Genomic DNA, 19,307 nt, shown 5'->3' with positions numbered 1-19,307 from the left:
TACCACAACCCCTACCTACATCCACCTGAGTGTCTTAATGGCCCTAGCGACTAGCTATCCAGGTGTCAGGATATTGTAGCAGTACACCCTGGTAGCTTACATGTGGATTCACCTACTGCTCCTAGCTACCCTCACACTTCGTTTTTGCCAGTCCTGGGGACTACTCAGGGCCTGAGTACTGTCCCTGAGCAAAAGCTCAAGGCCAGCACTCTATGTAAGCCACAGTGCCTCTTCTGGCTTTTTCTGCTTATGTGGCACTGAGGAATCTAACCCAGGGTTTCAGGCATGCTAGGCAAGCTCTACATACTAAGCCACATTTCCCAGCCCTACCCCCCCCCCCACACTTTTGAATAACTCCCCATCAGCCCAGAACATTCCACTAGGCTACTTCTTCCGTCCTACCATCTTATCCCTTTTGCTTGTACAAGCTGGTGCTTATGTACAACCCTTAACCTACATATAGCAGAAGCTTGGTAACTGCCGTTGCATGCCTACCACAATTTTAGGTGACTTAGCTGAAAACTAGTCTTAATTTGTCTGAGCTTTTGCCTTTTAAGTTCTTTAGTGGAAATGGGAGGAGGGCTGCCTTTAGTATCCAGTCTCTACTTGGAACAGCTTCGGAGAGGACAAATCCTGTTTGTAGGCGTGGCATAAGAAGGTAGGCAGCAGACAGGAAGTAAAAGACACAGTATACTACCACACAGGTTCACTTCAAGTTTTATTTTGCTTCTTGCATGATCATCAGATAATTTTACAGCTCATTATCTACAGGAACTGAGTTGTGATCTAAACAATGAAATGTCATTCCAACCGTAATAAATATTCGTAACCATGGAAGATAGCATAGCACTTTACAATCCAAGAGTGATGAGTACAGACCTGTTTCACAGTTAAGATGTGTGACCAATCAAGCAAAATGATTATTAAAAGCCAAGATAAAAATCAAAAGCAACTTGTATAAAAACCCTGATTCCATAAGAGGGTGACTGAAATCCTCCAGATAAAATGCTATAAACTGTTCTCTACTGCTTGAGATGTATTCAAAGAAAACCAAGTAACATTTACTGGTCTTAAACAACACCTAGTAGGGATCTTTCCTTCACTTCAGCCCTCAAAAATGCAAACTTATTTTCAACTTCCCAATGCACTACATCCTCCAATAGTTCAAGAAGGAAAATTAAGTTTTCTGGTTTGACTCCCTCATGTCAGCTGATATAAAACTGCAGGGAACAAAATACAGTTAAGAATCTAGGAAAAATCCAGTCATGATGAAAAAAGTGAATTCTGCAGATTACCGGCCAGCCTCATGCTCAGAACCCTTAAAAACACCACGCTAAATTAAAATACATGAAGCTTTCAAAATCTGTGATTAAAGGAATAATGGTAACCATAAATCATTGATTAGTGTACTCATTTCTTCATTTAAAAAATTAGATACAAACATGCAAGAATTAAAGACCATCAGTTAAACCAGTAGTAACTGACATCAAATGACAGCTGATCAAAGGGCAAATGAGACCGCCCAGCCCCTTTACCCTCCCGACAAAGATGTCAAAACTAACATTTCACATGCTGATCTGTTAATTTTCAGAAGTGAATCCACTTTGCAACAGATCAGCATCCTATGAAGTTAGGCTCTCATACCCAAAATGGTCATGGCCTAGCCCTATATGGGAGGCACTTAAAAAAAAATAAAGCTTATTAGCAGAATAAAAAAGATAAAAAGAAAATCTACCTTCCACTGATTATTATTCAAAGTGCCATCCTAAACCAATACCTTTCAATCTTGAAAGGAAAAAAGTATTTCAAAACAGTAAACAGAAAAGATAGACTACAACTTATATACAAATAAATCTATACGTTTGTTGATTTTAGGCTTTCGCCACAAACAACTGCACATTTGTCCCTACAAAGCACATGCTTGAACCAATGGTTATTACTACAGAAAGATAATTGGCCATGACTTAAAAAAAAAAAACAAACAGAGTACCTGCCCCAAACTAAAAATTTAAACTAATGCCACAACCATCTTACTTGGAAAATCCACCCTGAAGCCTTGAAACCTACTAAGTCTTTCTCAGCACTGCCATGTCTCTAAAGAATGACAAAGTGATTCTGATTACTGTTAGGTGAGAAATGCAACCACACTGGATGCACAGAGTAGTGCTGACTACATTTATTGAAGACCCTTTTCCCTATATAAGCCCATGTAAGAGGTCCTGGCACCTAACAAGACACAAGACCCAAAAGAGGGCCCAACATCCATTTCACACAGGATTTGTGCAATACTATCTTCTTCCAACCAGTGAGTAGTCTGAAAGTGTGTAATTTTCTTTGTTTCCAATTCAATTGGCTGATTTGTTGACACTCAGGAAGATGAACTGTTATGATGACCCCAACACCAATCACAAGGTGGAGGTAAAAGACTTTTGAACAGCTTCCAATGCTGACAAATGTCACAGGCTACGGCCAAGTATAACCACATCCTTTGGAAAGCCTTCCATTTTTGCAATTTCAAAACAGCCCAACTTGCTGTAAAATTCAAGGATTCTTTTATCATCTGGTCTCACTTCACAGAAAGCCCCCCGGGAACCTAGAAATGAAGCAAATGTTTACAAGGTAAACAAGTAAACGAGGTAAGTGACAACTTTCTTTAACACATCACAAGTATCGTTTTAGGGCCTCAAGACAGAGCCTATTCCAGCCTATGTCAAAAGCCAAGGCAGACTGGGTGCTGGTGACTCAGGCTTGTAATCCTAGCTACTCAGGAGGCTGAGGTCTGAGGATCGTGGGTCAAAGCCAGCCCAGGCAGAAAAGTCCATGAGACTCTCATCTCCAATAAACCACCAGAAAACAGGAAGTGGTGCTGTGGTAGAGCGTTCACCTTGAGCTGAAGAACTCAGGGACAGCACCCAGGCCCAGGGTTCAAGCTCCACAACTGACCAAAAAAAAAAAACAGCCAATGCAAATAGAATGATGTATATTCTATGACATCTCTCTCTTTTCTGTGAATCCAAGTACAACAACTGAGGATTTTCATTAAATAAATTTACATTAACTAAATTGGATGCTCCACAGAAGAGGACACCATTGACTAAAATGGCATGTAAGTGCCAACAGTAAGAAAAGTAGGGCTGGGAAAGTGGCTTATTAGTAGAGTGCTTGCCTTGCATGCATGAGGCCCTGGGTTCCATTCCTCAGCATCACGCAAGCAGAAAAGGCCTGACGTGGCACTGTGGCTCAAGTGGTATAGTGCTAGAAGAGCTGAGGGAGAATACCCATGACCACCACCAACAACAACAAAAAGAAAGAAAAAGAAAAGTATACTCTCATATGCCAAAACTTCCTAAATTAAAGTTTGACAAACTACTCATTTTTTGTATGGCCCAAGGGTTCCGGGGTTTTTGTTTGTCATGGGTTTTGAACTCAGGGCCTGGGCACTGCTGTCTCTGTGCTTTCACTCAAGGCTAGCACACTACACCACTTTAAGCCATAGCTCCAGTTCTGCTTTTCTGGTGGTTAATTGGAGATGAAGAGTCTCACAGACTTTCCTGCCCAGGCTGTCCTTGAACCATGATCCTCAGATCTCAGTCTCTTGAGTAGCTGGGATTACAGGCATGAGCCACCAGTGCCTGGTAGTTTCGAGGTTTTTATTTTGTTTTGAGAATTGTAATCTATGCTAGCCTCAAACGCTCCAGCCTCTTTAAGACCACTTAGTGCTGAGTACAGTCATGTACTATCATGCCTAACCTTAAGTTGTTTTTTTCTTTTATATTAGAGTTGTTAAAAAGAATATTCAACAGATTATTATGTATGTAATCTTAAAACTAAAGTCATTTTTTGTTTTGCTTTGTGTTCTTTTTGTTGGTCGTGTGGCTTGAACTCTGGGCCTAGGTGCTGTCCCTCAGCTCTTCAGCTCAAGGCTAGCACTCTACCACTTGAGCCACAGCACCACTTCTGGTTTTCTGGTGGCTAATTGGAGATAAGAGTCTCACAGAGCTGGGCACTGGTGACTCACACCTATAATCCTAGCTACTAAAGAGGTTAAGATCTGAGGGTGAAGGTCCAAAGCCAGCCCAGGCAGGAAAAGCTGTGAAACTCTTATTTCCAATAAACCACCAGAAAAAAAAAAAAAAAAAAGGAAGTGGCACAGTGGCTCAAATGGTAGAGCACTAGCCTTGAGCTGAAGAGCTGAGGGACAGTGTCCAGGCCCAGGGTTCAAGTCCCATGACTGACAAAAAAAAAAGGAGTCTAACATCAATTGAGATAACTGTATAATTTTTGTCCTCAATCCTATTTATTGCTCTATTACATTTATTGTTAATGTAAGAAAAGAAATTTCAAGTTGGTGGTACGACTAGATGAGTTGTAGTTCAAGGTTCATACACATTTGCTTACATTCAAATAGTATAATTAATGGATCTTGAATAAATAAAGGAGAAAGGAATGCTGAGCCAAAATGGCTTTACTGTAGTTTTTTTTTTTTTTGGGGGGGGGGGGGAGGGGTCCAGTCATGGGGTACCTGAACTCTGGGCCTGGGCGCTGTCCCTCAGCTCTTCAGCTCAATGCGCTCTAACACTTGAGCCACAGTGCCACTTCCGGCTTTTTTTCTTTTTTTTGCTTATGTGGTGCTGAGTAATCGAACCCAGGGCCTCAGGCATGCAAGGCAAGCACTGTACCACTGAGCCATCTTCCCAGCCCGTTTACTGTAGTTTTTAAACTTGATTGTTTATATGTTGGGTCTGTTGATTTAAAAGATACTTTCCAATCTATGACTTTTTCCTCACTAAAAACATTAAAAATTTAAAACCAATTATTAAAAAAAAAAAAGTCTCATAGACTTTCCTTGTCCACACTGGCTTTGAATTGCGATCCTCAGATCTCAGCCTCTTAAGTAGCTAGGATTAGAGGCATGAGTCAACGGCGCCAGGCTAAGTTCACTTAATTTATTACTACTTATTTATAGACCTTCTGGCCCATAAATTAAATTGGGACTCAAAGTAAGTGTTTTTGGTATAAAGAATAACACTTTTCAGTGACTGCATGAAAGCAGCATGTGCCTGTAGTCCCAGCTACTTGGGAGGAGAAGAAGTAAAGAAGATTGCTTGAGGCCACAAGTTTGCACCAGATGGGTAATATGGTAATATCCTGTCACACTCATAAAGGGAGTGGGCAAGAGAAAAAGTGACAATTCACTTCCTTTCTTTTTTTATTCTGAAATACTTCTCTGCCCAAATAACACTAAGTCCAAAAAAACATACTCACCATTAGCCTTTAGTGAAGATAGGAGACAAGCCATCATGCTTTTGGCCACACTTGGGTCAGTTACTTTTTTGTGAATATCCATCTTTATCAAAGAAGGAAAGTTGGCAAGGAAAGTTTCTGGCAATACTTCCTGTTCTTCATGGAAACTCAACATTATTTTCTGTAAAAGTTAGAATCTTTTGACTCAACAATTACTTATGTATCTATATCCAAGAACTCAAGTCAACGGGAAACTGAAAGCAGCATTAATTATTACCTAAGTTAGTTATGCCCTAAGTGTAGCACAGGGAATATTATATAACTAAAATATTTCCAGTTTAAAAAAGTTTATCTAGGCAGCTGTAGATATTGTAGATATAGCTCAATAGCAAACTACTTAGATACTGGGTTTAATCTTTAATGCCGTATACACACATAAAAGTCTAAAAGAGACCTGAGGTGCTTTGTTACAGGGAGGATGAAGAATTTTAGAAAAGAGGAAGAACACAAATAATAGAAAAAGGATAATGTCAAAATATACACCGAAAGACACTTATTGAGCATAAAAATCCACAAGGAATTTTTGTTTTCTTTGGTCAGTTGTGGGGCTTGAACTCTGGGCCTGGGCACTGTCCCACATAAACAGAAAAAGCCAGAAGTGGCGCTGTGGCTCAACTGGTTCTAGAATGCTAGCCTTGAGCTGAACAGCTGAGGGACAGCGCCACATAACTGACCAAAAAAAAAAAAAAGACAATGACAACGAGGACGACAACAACTGGGGACCAGAGATGGTTGCAACTATAGCTCATCGGTAGGAGGACTTGCCTACTGTGCTTGAGCCAGGTCAATTCCGAGCACTGCAACAACAACAAAGTTCTAAAAATTATTTTCTGTAAGAAATTAACTTAGAAAGCCCTGGGGCTTTGGCTAGGAGTGTAGCTCAGTGGTAGAAAACTTGCTTATTAGCATGAACAAGGTCCTATTGTTTAATCACTAGCAGTGCAAAAATAAATAGAAAGCCAGTAAAGAAAGCACACACACACACATACACACATTTGCACTCAGGACTGATAGTCTACCACTTGAATCACACCTGTACTTCCAACTTTCTACCGGTTAATTGGGGACAAGAGTCTTCCACCAGATTTTTCTGCCCAGCTGGCTCTAAACTCCAATTGTTACATAGCAACCTCCTAACCTACTAAGTATTTAGGATTAAAAGTGTGAGCCACTGGCACCTGGCTTACTTTTTATATTTTAATAAGCATTTTATGAAAACAAGTAAAATAAACTGTTAACCATAGTGTAATTCTAAACCAGTGTATTACCTCAGCCTCTGAGAGCTCTTTATCACCATTTGGCTTGGTGTATTTCTCCTGCATGAAGGGAATCCAGGAAATTTTACATTTTTTAATAAAGGGGGTCACATCTACAGTGCCCAAGGCATAACCACATATGCCATCTTCATCTTCCAGGACAAAACAGTAATCCAGACTTAGGGAAAGCAGCCCGCCTACTAACCTGCTCAGAAGGAAAGAGGCTAGAATAAGCTTATAAATTACTAACACGAAATTCAGAATTCAGTGATACAAGGCTCAATGTACTTCAATGGTGACATGCAAACTACGTTTGGTATAAAAGAAATTGGAAATAAACACATTTCTAGACTTTAATAAAGATAACATTTCTAGATTTTAATAAAGATAACCTGGGACTAAAGAAAAAGCATTTCTTTTCAGTTATCACCTCCCCAACCTGATAAACCTGGCTATGAAATGTCTACTCCCCAAGTCCAAATAAACATCACATACTTGTCTCCAATAAGGTCAGGCTGACTTTGAAAAGGTAAACCCACTCCATCATCATACATTTCTCTGCAAATCTTGTATACGGAAGCCTGAAAATATAATCTAGTTAGGCAACACATCAAAAAAAATGACAACGTAGTCTATCAATGACTTTTTAAGAAGTCAGGGACAGGGTGGTATAAGCCTTTAATCCCAGCACTCAGCAGGCTGAGTTAGGTTGGAGAATTAAGACCAGCCTGGCTACATAGTGAGTCTGCTCACCCACAAAAAAAACAAAAAAGAGGTATAGGTCAGTCTTAGGAGGAAATGACAAAATATCTGACCTGTCGCCAACATTACTTATGTTTTATTAAAGAATCTGTTGGGCTGAGGTTGTAGATCAGTGGCAAGAATACTTGCTTTAGCATGCTCAAGGCCCTGAGTTCATTCTCCAGAATAACCAAGACAAAAAACAAAAAAGATATTCACTGAGTCATTTGTGGAAAATAGCATGGATTTAATCAACACTGAAAATTATTTCATAGGGTATGGTTTTTAGTAGTTAAGGTGTGGACTGAAAATCCAGCAAACTTACGAGTTTGAAAGTCTCTCAACTTCACTTTTTGAGACAGGATCTCATTATGTAATCCAGACTGTGCTCAGCCTTCTGAGTGCTGAGGACTCTAGGCAAAGTCTCTCAACTTTACTTAAGAATCATTAGACAATGTTTTAAAGCTGTTACTGTCTTTAATCAGGCTTTTCTTTTTTCTTTATTTGGCCACACTGGGGGTTGAACTCAGGACCTCACGCTTGCTAGGCAGGTACCGTACCGCTGAGTCACCAGCCAGGATTGCTTTCCTTTATAGCCAACTGTCAATAGTCTGTAAGTATTAATAGAAAATTACAGAATTTAGACACAGTATTTTGTAATTACAACTCTAAGTTCATTTGTTTTTTTGTTGTTGTTTTTTGCTGGTCATAGGGCCTGAACTCTGGGCCTGGGCACTGTCCATCAGTTCCGATCCACAGCGCCACTTCCGGCTTTTTCTGTTTATGTGGTGCTGAGGAATCGAACCCAGGGCCTCATGTATGGAAGGCAAGTACTCTACCACTGAGCCACCTTCCCAGGCCCTGACTTATTTTTATCAGTATTGGGTTTTTCTTTATCTTTATGCTGGCACTGGAGCTTAAACTCAAGGCTTTTCACTTTTACTTAGCTTTTCTAAGTTCAAGGCTGGAACTCTACCACCTTATTGGAGATAAGTGTCAGACTTTTCTACCTAGACTGGCTTCAAACCCAGATCCTCAGATCTCAGCCTCCTGAGTAGTTTGAATTGTAGATGTGAGCCACCAATGTCTGACAGAACTGGGATTTGATCTCAGAGCCTTATGCTTGCTTAAACAGGCACTCTTACCACTGAGCTGCATACCTCTATTCCTAATTTTTTGTTCATTATTTTTTTGCCAGTCTTGGGGCTTGAACTCAGAACCTGAGCACTGTCCCAGAGCCTCTTCCTCAAGGCTAGCACTCTACCACTTGAGCCAAAGAATTGTTCATAACTTTTAATATACTCTGGCTTCCTGCCCGATCATGCATCTAGGTATGATCCCATCCACATTAGGCTTCCTGGTAGCTAGGACACTTGCCACTGTGTCCACCTCTTCATGGAGAAAGGGTCTGAACTATTTTGTGCATGGAACTCAAACTCAGGACCTAGGAATTGACCCAGAGCTTCTTTGGCTGAAGGCTAGTTCTTTAGCACTTGAGCCACAATGCCACTTCTAGCTTTTTCTGAGTAGTTTATTGAAGAGTGTCACAGACTTTCCTACATGGGCTAGCTTTGAGTAATGATCCTTGGATCCCAGCCTCCCAAGTAGCTAGGATTATAGGCATGAGCCACCAGTTCTCAGCTGGATCTAGATTTTTTTTTTTTTTTTTTTTTGTCGCTTGTGGGGCTTGACCTCTGGGCGCTATCCCTCAGCTCTTCAGTTCAAAGTGAGTGTACTACCACTTGAGCCACAGCACCACTTCCAGTTTCTTGTGGTTAACTAGAGATAAAGTCTCACAGACTTTCCTTGCCCTGGCTGGTTTTGAACCACAACCCTTAGATCTCAGCCTCCTAAGTAGCTAGGATTACAGGCATAAGCCACCACATCCAAATAGACTTTTCAAAGAGAAGAATTGAAGAACTTAGCACATTTACAAGTCCAAGATATTGGTGCCCTTAGGCTCTTCCTCATGTTTTTCTGTTTCTGTCCAGAATTTTAGCTAACTTCTTCTGTCTGAAGTTTGTATTTTAAGGTTAATGGGCAGTTACAATTTTGATCTGGAATATCTCCTCCCCCCCAGCAAAGGCTCAAGTGTTGAAAGCAGGATCTCTGATGGCACAACTGGGAGGTGGTAGAGACTCTAGAAGGTGGGGTCTAGCTGGAAGGAAGAGGTCACTGCATTGCGCCTTTGGAATATTTTATTCCAGTGCCCTCAATTTTCTCTATTTCCCAGACACAAACCATGAAGTAAGTAGCTTTTCTATTATCTTCTTATGCTGTTACTGTCCCATGACAAGCCCTTAAAACAATAGTGTCAACCAATCATGGAATAAAAACATGAACCAAAAATAACAGGGTGGTTTTTTGGCACACAGAGGTGCATTTCAGTGGTAAAGTACCTCCTAAAATGTTCAAAGCCCTAGATTTGGATCTTAGGGGAAAAAAAAGAAAAAAGCAGTAAAGTTTGTATTTTAAAACACCAAAGGGTCTTCTTTTAACTAGTAAGTTTAAAGGAAATTTGCAGGTATACATATAACCAATCATACAAGTTAATAAACAATTACCTCATCTTTAGGAAAATATGGTCTGATAGTATAAACTTTGGAGGTAGGAGTCAGTGGGGGTGGCTGAAAAAAGAGATCATTTGCCCCATCAATTGGCAGCAAACGCTGTAGGAAGAAAAAGAGGGATATGAATTAGTACAAGGAAAATAACTATTTCTTTAAATGAGTGTGCACTGCAGATTACCAACTTAACATTAACTGGCTACTGCAGGCAGACCTAAAGAAGAGGGGTATACTATGCTTTACTATATAAACACTTCTTTGCTGGGAATGGGGAATGCTTCTGAATAGAAATTACCCAAACTAAGTAACACACTGAATATTATTAAGAGTTTAAATTTACAATAAAAGCAACAACAACAAAAAAAAACTATTCCAATTATGGCATATCTTTTTTTTTTTTTTAATCAATCTTAAATAGACCATCTTTCTACTACAAGATGGCAGAACAGAATGTCAGGAGGAGAGGTTTGGTCTGAAGAGGGTTATCTGTCCAGGAGACGCTTTATCCCCAAAGCAATGCGCTTCAGTTTGCTGTGCGCAGCAGAGCACCTGTTGGGGGGAGAAAAGTAGAGTACCTGAAAAGTCCATGAACAAATTCCACAGCAAAAGAACACCTCATATTCGTTCATATTTCCACTAACAGATGACTCTTTCAAGCACACATTGATATAATAACTGGAAAAATGTCCAAAAGCCCTTTATTAATTTGCATAATATAATTAGTCATCTTTTTTTGCTCATGGAGTTTCCACTGGCAGACAAGCATGCGCGCATTGTGCATTGCGGGCGCAGATTTAAATGCTGTGCGACCTGCAAAGAAACAATGTGAAGTGTATACCTAGAGCCGCTGCGCTGCGCAGGCGCGGGGGGATTGGCAGCATCTCCTTCAGAAATTACTGTGAAAGAGGAGGAAAATTTGATTTAAAATCCAGCAATGTAACTAAATTAAATTTGGGACTAGAGAGCCTTCGGCAGACCAATCCTTCCAGCCATCTGATGCGCAACATAAGGTTTCTCATAAAACAAAGAAAATGTCAATTCAGTTGTGAATTCATATTGATACCTGGAACTCTCCTGCTAGACCACCTCTAAAGGCCCAGGGTTCTTGGTCTCCAATTAAGAACTGTGCTGAAGAATGACTACGACACCCTGTTGAGATCAGATCCAAGCGGAGAATGTTACGAGAAAGGGGATTTCCTGGGGTCTCAAATGTCCAACAAACTAGCAAACACTTCGTGGAAATAGCTCTCTAACAATAATATTCCAGGGTTTCAGGGTAAGGCTGTGATAATAATTATATTTTTTAATTCATAATGACATTTCATAACTGATGTCCCTTTTCTGGTCATTTAAAATAACTTTTAACAGTTCTCTAATTATTGAAAGTAAATCCCAAACTTGTGTGGGTCAACTTTATATATTCTTTAGGTATAACTATATAAAGCCAAGCCAGCTGCTTGCTCCATTATGAAATTATAGTCACTATAAACTTAAATGAGACGGTTACGACATTTTATTATCACAGCCCATATAGGAATTAAACCTGTCTGAAGTCACATTGTACATTTTAAGGAAGGGTACAGGAAAGGGAAAAGGGAAAGGATAATCTTGTCAGAAAACTAAGGTCAGCAGAATAAATAAAAGAAATTGTTATTAAGTTGGCAAAATGAAACACAATGGTTTTTATGTCAGCAAGGACAATCCAAACTCAGACTTGGTGAGGTGTAACACCAGTCTGGTATATTCTGAGAACTAGAAGGGCCAATTAAGCTCCTAATGTGTCAGAACTAAAACATACTTTTCTTGAAAGTATGACAGTATTTCTGAATCCTCTAATCAGCATTATCTTTGCAATACATGAAATACATGCATGCAAACAGTAGATTTTTAGGTCCTTAAGTCATTATTTAAGGTCACATTGAGTCATTATTTAACTTCATGGGTAATAAAGCTAGCTAACAAGGAAAAGATCATTAAAGGCAAGTAAGTATTTGGAAAACAAATCTTTATCACCCGCTTAGTCTTCTGACAAGATATTAGCAGCGCAATATAGTTCTTTTCCATTGGAAGACAGCATTCTAACTCCTGTTCAAGTTAACAGTCTCATCAGTTTAAGATATATAGTGTGCTAGTCAGACAGTCCCAAAGCAAATCAAATTTTTCTTGACAATTCAAGCCCATTAAGAGATTATACTGGGTTTGTCATGTTTTAGGGGTAGGGTTTTGTTTTCAATACACAAAATGTTAATATTTGTAAAATAAATATGAAATAGGGTCAAAATTTGTAGACTATAATGAAGAGAACTTGCCCCATTCCATAACTCAGTGTGATTTACACTGTAGGAAAAAAACTATACTTCTCAAACTTTAAGATCAGCCAATTTTCCCTACCCCCTACTTTGAGACTACAACATAACTAGCACTTCCAACTATTACAATAAGAAAGCTGCATGTACGAAGAGCTGTGTAAATGAAAACATCGTTAATGCCTGAGTCGCTGCGCAAACGTGACTTCAGTTCATGCCTACAACCCTTAATTCTACCTGAGCTACCTCACAGATAGAACCTTTCAATTTAAACTAATTAATCATGACGCGCTGTGAACATCTGCCGCTGTCCATCCAATAGTAGTAGACACTTGTGCTGAAGATTCTCCCATCTGTACACAATGGGGAAGAAGATAATAGAAGTTATTAGTAATCAAAAGTACTGCATAGCCACATTCTTTAAAGGACTGAATGCCAGCTGGACTGGAAAGAAAAGGAAAACAAAGAGTTCTTTAATCTTAGTCCTCTGGAATCACTAGAGAACTATAAAGATACCCTTCCTGTTGTGAGCATTTGTAGAGCTATGTGGATGCCAAGTGATTATACAAAACTACAATGTTCTGACCTTTCGTGTACAACACTCTGTACAAACTGGGAAAATTGCATAGCCTGAGAGACAATACTGTAATGTATATAATCACAAACTTAACTTTTAGCAACTCATGAATTTGAGTATCAAACACTGTAAGTGACAAATTATTCTCAAACTCAATAATCCAGCTTTCAAGGGCTGTGAGTATGGCTCAAGTGGTAGAGCACTTGCTTAAACAGGCACAAGGCCCTGGGCTCAATTCTCAATATGCTCCCCTCGCACCAGATTTCAGGTTCAAAATTCTAGGGTCTTGGAAATTTAAGATGTAAATCCTTATAAAGATTGTTTATCAAAGGAGGAGTTAACAATGCTCGATAGGAAATGGACTTATTACCTTGCTCATGTAACTGTAACCCCTCTGTACAGTATCTTTACAAAAAAAAAAATATATTAAAAAAATTTTTTAAAGATTGTTTATGACAGGGTACTGGTAACTCACAAATAATCCTAGCTACTCAGGAGGCTGAGATATGATAATCATTGTTTAAAGACAACCTGGGTAGACAAAGTAAGAGGATACTCTTATTTCCAATTAACCAGCAAAAAGCTAGAATTGGAGGTATGGCTCAAGTGGTAAGAGCACCAGCTGTGAATTAAAAAGCAAAACAAAAGTCCAGGCCTCCAGTTAAAGTCCCAGTACTAGCACATACAAACAAAAAAGATTACTTATAATCCCCTGGCCAAAGGCCTAAAAAGTAGACACTATCATCTAGCCACCAACAAAGGTTTTTCCTGAGCCTTGAAGCAATTATCTCCCACCTACGAAAGGGGTCCTAGAACCTCCTAACAAAGGATTTAAATCTACCTGTTGTCTTATACAGAAACCCAAAGGAAGTTCTTCCAATAATTTCAAATCAACAGAGAACTCTTTTAGCAGCCAATTTAGATCTACCACAAAAAAAGGTGTTTTGGGTTTGTTTGCTTTTTTTTTTTTTTTTTTTTAGCATTTAAGAGCCCAAAAGTACATGGGCAGATAATGAGATGCCTCATTACTACTCCTTACTAATTTAAGCTCATGGTGTTTCATACCATGTACTTCACAACTAAGACCATGAATTAATCATGGTATTTGTGACTACTATGAAAACTATGACATTTCTATCAGCTTTGCTGCCTGCTGTGTGCTATATGTAAGTCCATTACATATTCCTTATAGCTGGATTGAAAACCTGGAAATAAAATGAGATCCCTGTAAAACTTGGCCATGCTGGTGCTTTTTACCAATTTCCAGAAAAAAAAATCAGTTTTCAAAAGTCCAGTGAATAAAGCAGAGTTTTAGGGGACTTTAATTTCCATCCCTTGCTACAACCAATTACTTGGTAAAGAAATAAAGAAAAAGCCCTGTGAAGTAATACTGACTAGCACCAGAATAGCCTTCCACTAAAGCTCGCATGCGCACAGGGCTGGGAGGAGAGCATCCTCTTGCCAGGCCCCTTGGGTCATTTCAGCAGTTGTTCTATTAAACATAGCATTAATGTTAACAAGACACAGCAAGCAGCAGAAGCATATAACATCACAGTTCATAGAGTCTCATCTCCAAATCAGATAAAAGTAGTATACAAGGTTCCATCCAGGAAGCATTCAGTCAGAGCAAGTTAAAGTCAGTACTTTCTAACATGTTTTCAAGGTATTTATGCTGAATTAGCCCAAGGGAGAAAAATCAATGTGTTTAAATTACCAAGACTTGAATCTCAAGTCTTCAACAATGACTATCTTTGAAAGAAACCTAGGCAAAGAACTGAAAAAGACTTCAAAATTTGCCAATTCCCTAAAATGGTTTTCTCCCTGTGGGATAATTTCTTTTAAAGGATAAATATATATTGGAAGAGATTATTCCTGGTACACCTACCTAACCACTGTACAAAAGACTTCACCATAGACATTATACTCTTGATATCCCAAACATAGGAATACATGTCATAAAGGATTGTCCTGTTGGCACAATTGGAGAGCCGAGTGAACATCCCCATCACTAGTCCACACATCTCCTCAAACTTCGCTGCTCGTGACCGCCATTCTTCAATCTATTGAGGATAAGACAAAAAACTGTAAGCTAACAGTTATAAATTAAGCTGTTTTATCAGGTATTCTGAACACTAATGAACCAGTAGCTTAAAACACTGATTAAGAAATTAATACTGTATCTTCAAACTGACAAATATGCCTACAATAATATTAGCTGTATCTCAATCCTAATTACAGTCAACTGACCAGATACATTAGGGCTTAATCTTATCCACTTTAAAGTACATATTCTGAGTTCAAACCCAGAATATATTGAAGATAAGGTTGGCTGACTGGTGGCTCACATCTATAATCCTAGCTACTTAGGAGGCCAAGATCTGAGGATCATGGTACAAAGCCAGCATGAGCAGAAAAGTATGTTGAGTCTCTCCTTATCAATTATCCAAAAAGTCAGCTATGGCTCAAGTGGTAGAGTACTATCCTTGAACAAACAAGCTTAAGGACAGTGCCCAAGCCCTAAGTACATGAGTTCAAGTCCCAGGACCAATACACACATACACATACAAAAAGAACATATTCTAAAATGTGTTCAACTTTGCACTAATTTCCACTGTTCTACTTATTATTATAGGCTCAGGCCTAAAATCCTAGGTACTTGGGAGGCAGAGATTAGAGAAAATGGCAGTTTGACTCTAGCCCAGGCAAAAAGTTAGTGAGACTCTCATCTCAACAAACAAGACACAAATGATAGTATAAGAGGCTGGGCACCAGTGGCTCACCCCTTTAATCTAGCTACTTAGGAGGGTAACATATGAGGATCTTGGTTCGAAGCCAGTCTGGGCAGGAAAGCCTGTGAGGCACTTATCTCTAATGAATCACAGAAATAGCCCGAAGGGGCACTGTGCTCAAGTGATAAAGTGGTAGAGTACTAGCCTTAAGCAAAAAGGAGCTCATGGACAATGTCTAGGCCCAGAGTTGGAGCCTCAGGACTGGCGAAAGAAAGAAAGGGGGGGGGGGGGGGAGAGGGAGAGAGGAGGGGGGAGGGAGGGAGGGAAGGAGGGAGAGAGAGAGAGAGAGAGAGAGAGAGAGAGAGAGAGAGAGAGAGAGAGAGAGAGAGGATGGTGGCTCAAGTAGTAGAGCACTTGCAAGGCACTGAGTTCAAAAACCCAGTACTGCCAAAAACAACAACAAAAATAACCCTTTTCCTTATAGTAGCAAAGGAAACCATCCAGGATAAACAAGTCTGGTAAAACTGGATGCAGCGTATAATCCTAGCACTTGGGAGGCAGAGAGAAGAGGATGGGAAGTTCTAGATCAGCTTGAGCTACAGGTAACATCTTTGTATCAAATAAATAAATTAGGGGCTGGGAATGTGACCCAGTGGTAGAGTTCTTGCCTAGCATGCATGAAGCCCTGGGTTCAATTCCTCAGTACCACATGAACAGAAAAAGCCAGAAGTTGCACTGTAGCTCAAATAGTAGAGTGTTAGCCTTGAGCAAAAAAAGCTCAGGGATAGTGCCCAGGCCCTGAGTTCAAGCCCTAGAACTGGCAAAAAATAAATAAAATAAAACAAAAATCAAATAAATAAAGCATACTTACTTTTTCAGAGTCTTTTCCTTTGCAATTGACACTAACAACACTGCTATTTGCTCGAAGCCACTGGAATTCCCGTAGCATCTGTGCTCCTTTGGGTCCATGCTCATAGGGAAGATAGAACAAATCAGCAAGTAACTGCAAATCCTCTAGAGTCACTGGTTCTGCAGTATACAAAGGCTTTTCATTGGGCCCTGGTACAAACTGCTCCTTGTTTGTTTGCTCATCTGTCTGCATAGGTGCAATATCACTAATGCAATCTTCTTGCATAGACATCTCTGGGGATTTTGATTCAGCTATACTCTCCTTATCAGTGTCCATTGGTTTCAATTCCTCTGCCATTTTAGCTTCAACAATTTCAGTTAGTATTTGATTGTCATTCTTTTGGTCTGCTTCTTCCTGTTTTTCTACTACCATGTCCATAGGTTCTTCATCAAGCTGTTTCTTTTCTTCTTCCTTGGTGAGAGCTGTAGGCTCACCACTCAAAGCTGCTCCCTGGCTCATAATGGGCTCCTGGTAAACAGTGGTAACCACAGTTGTGGCATTTAAAGATGGTGCTGCGACCAAGGGAGTGCCATCAACTACACTTGCTTTAGCTCCACTGTGTGCAACTTGCCTACCTAGAAAATAATCAGAAAAAGAACAAAGTAGACTCAGAGATACACTTTTCTTGGAGTCAAATCTGTATCCAGAACCTCAATTTGAGATTCTAAATACTTTGGGATCTGAGAAAAGTGAAATTTCACTAAACCACCAAGGAGATAGGGATGAAGGAAAGTGTGTGTGGTAACAGGTAACCTTTTAAACATGCTATTTGCCAGATCTATAGTTAAAAATAATTTTTATTAATTATCATTTCATCAAGATAAAAGCTATTTAAAACCAAAAGTCCGATTTCAAAGACCGTAGGCTCAAGTAGTAAAACATCTGCCCCAAAACGTGAGCCCCAAACTCCACTACCACCAAACAAAAAGAAAACACACCTTACTCTCAAATGAAGTTGAGCTCCCTAACTGGCAAGTGTAACAGTGCAAACCTCAGTGCTGCCAAAGCAAAAAAAGTCCTAATTTATTAATCGTTATTTTTTTTGTCAGTTGTGGGCTTGAAATCAGGGTGCTGTCCCTCTTCTGCTCAAGGCTACTGCTCTACCAACTTTAAGCCACACCCTCAACTCTGGTTTTCTGGTGGTTAATTCTCCAAGAGTCTCACAGACTTTCTTGTCCAGGCTAGCTATAGGATTACAGGCCTGAGCCACTAGCATCAAGCCAGACATAGTTTATTCTAATTTTACTTTGCTTAAGTATAAAAGCTTAGCTGAGCCCTGGTGGCTCACACCTGTAATCCTAGCTAGGGAGGCTGAGATATGGAGAAAAGCCATTTTAAGGCCAGCCTAAACAGAAAGTCCTTGAGACTCCATCTCCAAAAATAACCAACAAAAAGCAAAGCTGGAAGTGTGGCTCAAGTGGCAAAATGACAGCTGAGCAAGCAAGCCAGGTAAGGTATGATTCAATACTGGCTCCTGTGCCAAAAAAAAAAAAAAAAAAAAAACGTAAGGGCTTCAGGTAAAATATGACAACATTCTTTACACGACTCCACCATGCAATCCAACCCCTTATAAAGACAGTCAAACTCACTGCTATACTGGTGAGGTACACCAAAGTCCTGCAACCATTCTGTCAGGGCTAGCTTGAGAGCCATCTGTGGACTATAGAGGACATCAGTTTCAATATCTTCATCACTGCCTTCATTTTCCAACTTTATCTGGATCGATACAGTACTATCTTCACTATCAGCTGAAAGAAAAACACAAAAACAGTTTTGGTTACATAAGCCTCCTTAAAAATGGGGGTGTAGGGGGGGAAGGGGAGGTGACTGGGAAGGTGGCTCAGTGGTAGAGCGCTTGCCTTGCATGTATGAGGCCCTGGGTTTGATTCCTCAGCACCACATAAGCAAAAAAAGCCAGAAGTGGCGCTGTGGCTTAAGTGCTAGAGTGTTAGCCTTGAACTGAAGAGCTGAGGGACAGCTCCCAGGCCAAGTTCAGGCCCCACGACCGAGCAAAAAAAAAAAAAAGGTGAGAGGGGAGTTGGGAAGGTGGCTCAGTGGTAGAGCGCTTGCCTTGCATGCATGAGGCCCTGGGTTCCATTCCTCAGCACTACATAAGCAGAAAAAGCCAGAAGTGGCACTGTGGCTCAAGTAGTGGAGCACTAGCCTTGAGCTGAAGAGCTGAGGGACAGCGCCCAGGCCCAGAGTTCAAGCCCCACAACCCACCAAAAAAAAAAAAAAAAAGTGAGAGGAATGAGTCTAGTTTCAGTAAAAACACAGCTAAACTAGAACCTTAAATACAAAAATGGAAACATGACTAAGATCCTCACTGATCTTTCATCTGCAATAAAATCACCTAACTGTTCAACTAAATGGCTACTTACCCAATTAAAATAAGAGATGCTATATTAACAATCATTGGAAAAATTTACCATAAATGACTACTGAATATGAATTATTGAGAATACAAGGCTGGAGTTACTGTGCATTCCAATGAGAAAATATACCCGTCTTCAGGGACTTATATAACACGTCATTATTAATGAATAGGAAATCAACAGAACACTTATAGGAGCACAGATGAAGCAATAAAGCAGGATAGGCAGAAGAACCAAGTATAGAAAATTAAGTCTGGATCTTTAGCAGAATAGGCCAAGCCCCTCTATTCTTAGATTTCCTTCATTTCCCTGCACACAGCCCAGTCAGTGAGTGCTGTACATTCCAAAGACACACAGGTTAAATGTTATATAGAGTAGATTGAGTCTGTAATCCTAATTTTGTATTTTTACTGGGGAGACAGCACTGTTTATTAGTTCAATCAACAACTGAAGCTTGTGGCCCTGAACCACAACTAACTACCACCATATCAAGTTTCAAAACTCAAAACCTGTTGGGCACCAGTGGCTCACGCCTGTAATCC

At 39.9% G+C, this 19,307-nt stretch overlaps 1 protein-coding gene across 2 annotated transcripts in view; it reads right to left on the bottom strand.

Moving 5' to 3' along the window:
- Positions 1 to 701: 701 nt before the first annotated feature.
- Positions 702 to 19,307, bottom strand: part of Oga (O-GlcNAcase) — a 35,558-nt gene continuing 16,952 nt past the window's right edge. For both annotated transcript variants that reach the window (XM_042689641.1, XM_042689642.1), the window contains 9 exons: positions 17,980 to 18,138; positions 16,352 to 16,965; positions 14,637 to 14,811; positions 10,932 to 11,017; positions 9,866 to 9,970; positions 7,056 to 7,141; positions 6,573 to 6,765; positions 5,266 to 5,425; positions 702 to 2,593 (listed from right to left, as the gene is read on the bottom strand). In XM_042689641.1, coding sequence (XP_042545575.1) covers positions 2,457 to 2,593; positions 5,266 to 5,425; positions 6,573 to 6,765; positions 7,056 to 7,141; positions 9,866 to 9,970; positions 10,932 to 11,017; positions 14,637 to 14,811; positions 16,352 to 16,965; positions 17,980 to 18,138 — 1,715 coding nt within the window. In that variant the 3' untranslated portion in view covers positions 702 to 2,456. The remainder of the gene's footprint in view (positions 2,594 to 5,265; positions 5,426 to 6,572; positions 6,766 to 7,055; positions 7,142 to 9,865; positions 9,971 to 10,931; positions 11,018 to 14,636; positions 14,812 to 16,351; positions 16,966 to 17,979; positions 18,139 to 19,307) is intronic.

Source organism: Dipodomys spectabilis, unplaced genomic scaffold, assembly GCF_019054845.1.
Source record: "Dipodomys spectabilis isolate Male_0828 unplaced genomic scaffold, ASM1905484v1 ptg000125l, whole genome shotgun sequence".
NCBI lineage: Eukaryota > Metazoa > Chordata > Mammalia > Rodentia > Heteromyidae > Dipodomys > Dipodomys spectabilis.
This window is presented reverse-complemented; position numbering and strand designations above follow the sequence as displayed.